The 8,190-nt window shown below is 29.9% G+C and overlaps 1 protein-coding gene across 1 annotated transcript in view; it reads left to right on the forward strand.

Annotated features, from left to right (window-relative positions):
- Positions 1–7,913, forward strand: part of METTL25 (methyltransferase like 25) — a 28,137-nt gene extending 20,224 nt beyond the window's left edge. Inside the window, exons 8-12 of the mRNA XM_015816491.1 lie at positions 935–1,008; positions 1,955–2,048; positions 5,168–5,242; positions 6,326–6,397; positions 7,698–7,913. Of these exons, the coding sequence (XP_015671977.1) occupies positions 935–1,008; positions 1,955–2,048; positions 5,168–5,242; positions 6,326–6,397; positions 7,698–7,784 (402 nt within the window). The 3' untranslated portion in view covers positions 7,785–7,913. The remainder of the gene's footprint in view (positions 1–934; positions 1,009–1,954; positions 2,049–5,167; positions 5,243–6,325; positions 6,398–7,697) is intronic.
- The last annotated feature ends 277 nt before the right edge of the window (positions 7,914–8,190 follow it).

Genomic DNA, 8,190 nt, shown 5'->3' on the forward strand with positions numbered 1-8,190 from the left:
ATGTGATGCTGCTGTTTTCATAAGAATGGTTACAAAATGTTTCTTTCTAGACCGGGATAAAATTAATTTAAAGCTAGATTATTCATCATCTAATTCATTTTCCAACATTTAAACAGAAACACACTGGTTAGATTGAAATGGCTTCCTAATTTTGGCCAAAACCCCCAATAAATCACTTTTCCTAAATATTATTCTTTCATTTCTGAAGATATAACAATAGTAAAAATTTGGAAGCATTTACTTTGATTTGCGACAAATGCTAGATGTTGGCAAGACTCAATATTCTTTCTTTTTAAATCACCAGCTAAATTTCTTTTATGGAAAAGTTAAATAAGTACTACATCAATTATCATCCATTTTGAAATATGTACAAAAACTGAGTCTTCAGTTCAGCAGTTTTATAAACCATTGTGTTCCAATTACAAAGCTATAGATCTTGATGGAATTTATGCAGGATGAATTTGACCCTGAATTTTAAAAAGGCTAAACAATTATCTTTCCTAGATATTGTTCAATACTTTGGGTTGCTTTTCGAAACAATAGTACTGTTTGTACCAAGGAGAAAAGATGAAGTTATTAAGGAGAAAAAAGACACTTATTTGCAATGTGTTTTTCCCCTTATTTTAGGGACATTAAATGGGTTCATCTCTGTGGTCCAACCTAAATATCTATTAGCATAATTTGATCAATGTGGCTTTGTCATTCTTATAGCTTTCTTTTCAATTCTGCACAACCTTTTCTGCTGGTTGTGCTTATTTTTTCCCCTTGGCAGCAATATATTAACAGAGCAATATTTTATTTTAATAATTACAAACTTCCTAGTAACTTTAGATGAAATGAATACAAATAATGTTAGAAGATAGCCAATAAATTTTCCTGTTTTGATTGTAGTGTATGGTTGCAATTTAACTTCTTGTTCTTTGATTTGTTCTAGCTACCTACAGAATCTTTGTTTTATCGGGCTGTGCTGCAGGTTATTGTAGAAGAATGTTATGGCATCAAGAGAAAGTAATGTGCTGCAATTTTATACGTTGTTATAGAAACAGAACATTTGCTTCTTTTGATGTTGAAATCTGAGAACAATGCATTTATTAAAAGAAAAGCCATTTTTTGTCTATTTGAAAAAATATCTACCTGTAAATTTGACTTGCCAGCAAGCTAACCTTTTGAAATCTGCTTTAATTCCATGGTACCCCCTAGAAGAGAATATATGTGGCTCATGGTTGAACTGTAGAATTGTAAGATAGGTCGTTATCACTTCAGACTGAGAATTGAGTTTAAGAATAGAGATAGTCCTTGCTTATTCACCATTCGTTCAGTGATTGTTCAAAATTACAACTGCTGAAAAAACAACTTTACAGCTTATTTATGACCCTCACAACACCTGAGTCACCTGATTGCCATTACATATGATACATAAGTTTTTATTTTTGTTTTTGATTAAATGCCACTTATAACATATCTTTGTCAATGAGAAGAAGTAGTCCCTTAAGTAAACATTAGCAGACCACAGACTATAACCAGTTCTCTAAACCCTTAATTGTATAAGTGTAGACATTCTGCATTTCTCTAGACCTTTCCTTGATTTGCCTTCATCAAACAGAGTTAATATACTGCTCACAAAAATAAAGGGAACATTTTAACATGGAACTGAAGGGGTTTGCGTTCCCTTTATTTTTTTGAGCAGTATATATACCTCCTATAATCCTTTAGCCAGCACATCTGTGGTCTAGCTCATAAAATGATAGGAAGCTAGCTTGTACTGAGTGAAAATGGCAATGATTCTCCAGAATTTCAGTGAGTTACAGCCCATATTACATCTGTGGTAAATCAGGCTGAGGAAGATAAGCCAAGACAGTTTTTCAAAAGATTGCAGAATTGTTCTTCATGGACTGAGTGTCTCTGTTTGTGTGATGTTGCAAACATAACAAAAAAAAAATATTTGTCATTTCAGTGATCGTAATATTGGAAAAGTATATTCTAAATCATCTTCATTTTTGGATTATGTTAGAATTTCCTTGAAAAAGCTTGAACTAGATGAATCAAAGGTAAATATTTGGTTATGAATTGAAATTCATATAGTGAATACAGTGCAGATTATTTCAGTGATTTGTTTGGTAATATAAATTATGCTGAGAGCAAGGAGAAAATGCAGTTTTTAAATGCAGAAAATTAAATCTAAGTTATATATAATAATCATTGCCAATGTCTAGCAGATTAATATTTATCTGAGGAATATTTCCCCACTCTGCATTTAATCTACTGTAATTAATAAGTAAAATGTCATGGATAAATGATGCTAGAACAGCAATTACAGAAAATGTTGGGACATCGCATACCCCATGCCAGTGCAACATGTCTTCTAATTCAGTGGAAACTTAAATAAGCATTTATCAATATTGTTTATACAGTTTGAAGTCTTTCTGCTTCTCTGTGAAATCACAAAGAGGCGGTAGTAGTAGTAGTAGTAGTAGTAGTAACAGTAGTATGGTATACTTTATTGGTTATAGTCAATTGACCATATCAAATACAAGGAAACAGGTAAGTTCACTTTGACAAGCAGTAGTAAATAAGAAACAGGTGTGATATTTTGAAGAACAGGAAATTCCTTTGTTTCTTTTAGTTTAACAGCCTGTAATGTGAATATGAGTTTTGCTACCATAATCTGTTATGAAACATGATCTACTAAAAAAAAGAGATATGCAAAATATACATATTGGAATAAGCGTTCATGAAGTAACTTATGATACCAACGTTTGTTTTAGCAATGACTTAATATATTTTGGAATTGTCATTTATAAATGTAGTTTCAGTGTGAAAAAGAATATTTGTAAATAAGATTTGACTTCTTTTTATACACAGATTGTCCTAAAACATTGAAAGTATCTAGAGTAATATATCTGTATCTGTTGATAGCACAATCTCACTCTTGCATTGAGCTCTCTCAGTTCTACCTTGTTTTATAAATAGATTACTTCTAGGACTACATATTTCCCTAACGTAATGGTTGATAATATGCCTGTATCTATTCACTTCTCAGTAGTCCTATCTTACAACTATTTGTATTAAATATGATACTCACAACATTTTTGCCAGAGGGACAAGTCACTATATGATTCATAAATGCATTTCTTTTCCAAACCTTGCAACCTTTCCTTTTTTTCTGTCTTGGAATTGCTATTAAATAACATAGATATCATCATTTGTTCATCGTAAAATATCTTTATACATATATATCTTTGGCCTTACAGTATTTAGCCAAAGTGCATATAACTAAAATGGTTGCATACTCTTAAACTTCATACCTGTACACTACTTATGTGTATGTTAAAACTATCTATAATTTGAGTTCCTCAAGGGAACCTATATGTTAAAACTATCTATAATTTGAGTTCCTCATAGGAGATCAAATTCTGAGAGATGCAATTTATAATTTTGTTTAAATAGTGATAAGAATTCAGTATTCCAGCAATATTGGAATACTTGGTAGGAGAGCATTTTGGTTTCTTAAATAAATAGATTCCTTCTAAAACAATTGTTCTGTTTATTGGAATGGAGCTGCCTTTTTGAAGGAAACTTTTTCTCTGCAAAGGAAAGGAAAAATCTTGTCAGCTGTACAAACTCATAGGGCAAAATCTAACAAAGGAACATTCAGGGAATAGATGAAATCTCAGGGAGGAGAATATATTTATCTTCCATTTATTTGTCTGCTTACTCAGCAGTAACAATGGCTTTTATTAAGTATATAAGATACAAATTGGCCTTTCAGCAGGAATTACTGTTTATCTATTTTTTTTTAATCTGGATCCTGCATAGTGTTTTATATACACATTCATATACATTTCTAGAACTAATTAATGAGAAACAGCTGAATTTTTTTTTAAAAAAACCTTCAGTTTCTGCTGGTGAAATTTTCTTCAATAGCAATGGTGCACTTCTAGCAATAGTTTACTTAGATGTAAACCTGGTCAAGAATAGATGTAAACCTATTATCAAGAAAACTTTAGTATGAAATTATTTGCAGCTGTTTAAAATTTGGTTTGCCTGCTTCTTATTAGCTTGAGTTTTAATACAAATAGATAATATAAATCTTAAATTATAATAAGCATCTCAGTAAAAATATTTATCAGGCATTTGTGGACAGGACAATATAGTTCAGTTGTCAAGTGTGATTATAAAAGGCTGATAGCATAGTTGTAAAATCTTTTATTTATGCAATATTTCAAGGATAACTGTACTTTAAATATAAACTCACATGCAATATTAATGATCCCAGTGCCAAATTTCAGTTTAATCTGACAGTTTTAATAGCTGTAATAGCTACACGAATCAACTGACAAACTACAGACTTCAGTTTAAAGTAAGCAAACTGAAAATTTAGTAAGGTGTTGGAGAAGAAGGAACATGTCTCTGACAGATAAATATTCAAGATCAAATAAGCATGGACTTTTATTATTGGTATTTTTTCACTATCAAGAGTTGATGACCTCTTTTATGTGAACATATGTATGGCAAGTCCTTGATAAAAATTGCATGTAACCTTGTATTTACATTCTAAAGTTTTAGTAATTTGGAAATACAAGGTTCTCCTTTAGTTCTTCAGAAGGTATTATATAGTTGCATGAAAAGATCATTCATTGACATTTGCATCTCCTAGTTTAGGCATAGTCTTGGATGTCCAAGAAGAATGGATTCAGTAATCATGTTTTTCCTTCCTGTGTGAGTTGTTTTCTGTCCTTCCATGTTTGAGCAGATCAGTTATATCTAAAAATATAGATTTTTTCATGCTATACTGTTTCATATTCAGTTGATAAACCACTATTACTATGTTCATTGAATATTCAGAAATTACCTGATTTTTAAAAAAAATAGTGATGTGAGAACATTCTGGTAAGGTTTGATAAAGTTACACTGATTTATAATAATTTCTGCATGTTTTAAAGATGCAGATACTAAAACCAGACTGTTTTTTGAACATTTTAAATATAGTTCCTTACGTATTATTATGTGTGTTTGAAAAAAGTTTGAGAAGCCATTATAATAAATTAGAAAATGTTGATTGTAAAATAATTGTTTTGGTTTTTGAACTGTTTTAATTATAAAAATAATTTTAACATATGCCTCAGGCAAATGTTAATTGCCATCATCAATGTTCTTGCTGTTGCAGATTTCAGACAGCATCATATTGGAATATCTTAAAAAATACAAGCACAGAATGAATGAACTGGAAGCTTTTAATATGGTAACATTGAAATATTGGAATATTTTTGCTAGGGCATGGCACGAATAATACTTGTGCTAACATTTTAAGATGAAGTAGGTCATTTTGTGTTTGATATTTTCTGTAAAGAAGGAAACAAACGAAATATCCCTTAACTAGGAGTATATTTTCCTCCAAAATTATAAACACTCACTGAGAACATATGAAGATTCTTTTTTCCTGTCAAATAAGTGTCAGAAATGTTGGGCTGGTTTTGGACCCACCTTGTTTTTTTTCTGTATTCCTTTGAATACATTAATTTTTTAACTTTTAACAAAATTGCTATCACTTAAGTGTTTTTTTTTATGCTGAGTTATACCTCAGAGTTACTAAGTAACAGATATCATACTTAATATCTTTCATAGATTAAGATTATGCTGCTTTTTAAAACAATGTCTAATAAAGTGGAATTGGCAAGATAAATACATTGTTTTTTAAAAGATAAATTTTCCATGTTCTTTAGTAGTTCAGTAGAAAAATGTAGCAATTTTCTGTTCAGTAGTAAAATGATAAATGCCAAAAATGATTTCAGAAATTTTCATGAAACAAAAATATTGTAGAGTTTTTATGTGCATTCATAAAATAATTGTACAACATTTACATGATTGTATTAAATAGCTAATAATTAGTCATGAATAAATCCTGCTTTACCAAATATATCTTTTTGACAGCAGTTAAAATTGTTTTGACCTAGCCACTTCGGAAATCCTGCTTAGTATCCTTTGTAGAGGTTTGATGAAAAAGTCATTCAGTTGATCCTCCCAGTCAAATAAAATTTTCAAATTTAATTGAGACTATAATGTCTTTTATCTATTTGCAAGAGCCCTTTCTTAAATAGCCTTGGTTTTATGAATTAAACTAACAATCCAAATGAGATCAATTATCTGAACTGGATTGGAACTGATTCATACGTTTCTAATAATTAATATCTTTGAAGTAAAGGGATAATAGGAGAGTTTACCTTTAAATATTTAAATAAGAAATCTAAATCTATGTTGTAGGCAGTTTTTCTTTGTTCTTGAGTGTGCATTTTAGAAATGTGATTCAATTGTGTTTAATTTTCAGCTGAAAGTTGTTCTAGGACCTTGCATAGAGGGGTTGATACTTCTAGATCGTCTCTGCTATCTCAAAGAACAGGTAATTCTTGGTGGATTTATCCATGATATAGGTTTTTTTAAGTATTTGAAGCAAATTATGTCTCCTTCATATTAAAAGAAACAAATAATTGTTTTCATGTGTTTGCCAAAATTTTGAAGTCCAATCCATCATATCCATCATTACCAGCAAATGTTTTTATTTTGGGGAAATTTGCTGTAATAAAGTTTTTATGTAGTTTAAATTGCATTTTAAATTACTAGTAATGAAGTGATATTGTCTATGTAAAAATTTTAATTATTAATAATTGAAACAGTAAATGACTTTTGTGCAACTGTTCTTTTCTTTAAGGATTTATATTTATGTTTCAAAAATATTTCTATACTTTGTGGATCCTAGATAGTTTTTAATAAGTGACTGTAAAATTATTTTGTGAATTAATGATTGCTCTAAGTTAAGGATTTAGAATTAAAGAATATACTTTCTTGAATATTAACACAGTGTCTGTCTATGACAGATACATTTGACTTAAGATTCATTTTATTTGATTCATGATTATTTAACTCCAGTAGCATTTAAAGATACATTTCCCATTAGCTTGAGTGAAAACCAATAAAGGGTTTTACAGTCTTATTATTTAAGATTGTGAATGGTGATCATTAGACCTTTCCAGAGATGGTCTGATTTTGCTTTTCTTTTTAACAGTCATCAAATACGTTGTATTGTCTTATGTTTTCTAAGTAATCAAGACATTTTATTTATTCATGGAATGGTGATATGATACCTGTATGTAGAATAGGTACAATCTAGTTTAGCTTTGTCAAACCCACTGAAGAATGTCTTTGATCCTTGTCAGCAAAGAATGTTCTGAAAAGGATGTTGTGTAATAACAGTTGTCAGAAAAATCTGTAATAGATTTTAGGGGGTGTGAACTTTTTTTATTCTAATGATTCTTTAATTCTGAACAAAAGGTTTTTATTTCTTCTCTCATCTGAGATTATTGACGTTTTGGTTGACATTTTGATTTTTCAGTGCATAGTTTTATACTGCTACTATTGTATTGCGTCTCCAGTTTTGGTTCTCCATATGCAAAGTTTAAGTAGGAGGAAAGCCATGTTAATCTTTGGGGGCAAAAAAATCGAGTCTAGCAGCATCAGAAATAACCATTTTTGAAAAGTTTTTTTTCATACAGCATTTGTACTAGTTGATCTATATTGGGGAATTAATTATTGTTCATGTTTTATTTATAACATAGATTTTCCTTAGATTTCAATGTCTTGCTATATCTCAAGTTAATTTCTTTTTGATGTTTTCTGATCAAATATCTGATCAAATATTACAGGACAACATTGCCTGGTCTGGACTGGTAAAGTTATTTGATCCCATAAAATCCCCCAGATGCTATGCAGTTGTGGCTTTGAAGAAATAAGACTTTTCACATGCAGGATAAAGTAAAATTTGGAAAAAATATTGTAAATTTGTTTTGTTTTTTACAACTCTCTTGCATGATCAATAATTCCATTATTTGTGTATTTTTATTACTGATGTATTTATAGATTATGACAAATGAAATATAAAAATAAAGTTTATCTTTCCAGTGCTGATGTATTATAAATTATTAGCTTATCAGAACATGTAACAATTCATCTTGACCATATGCAGATATCTGAAGAGAAATACCATACCTTCATAAAAATTCAGCAAACACATAATGAAAAAAGATAATATACAATATTTGTGATTGTATCATCTAATTAAAAGGATGAAAATGGCACATCAATGGCTAAGAAAGGGAATGTCATAATTCCAGTTTGATCAAAAAGCTTTGCTTTTCA

Source organism: Protobothrops mucrosquamatus, unplaced genomic scaffold (genome assembly GCF_001527695.2).
Source record: "Protobothrops mucrosquamatus isolate PMUCROS unplaced genomic scaffold, P.Mucros_1.0 scaffold460, whole genome shotgun sequence".
Lineage (NCBI taxonomy): Eukaryota > Metazoa > Chordata > Lepidosauria > Squamata > Viperidae > Protobothrops > Protobothrops mucrosquamatus.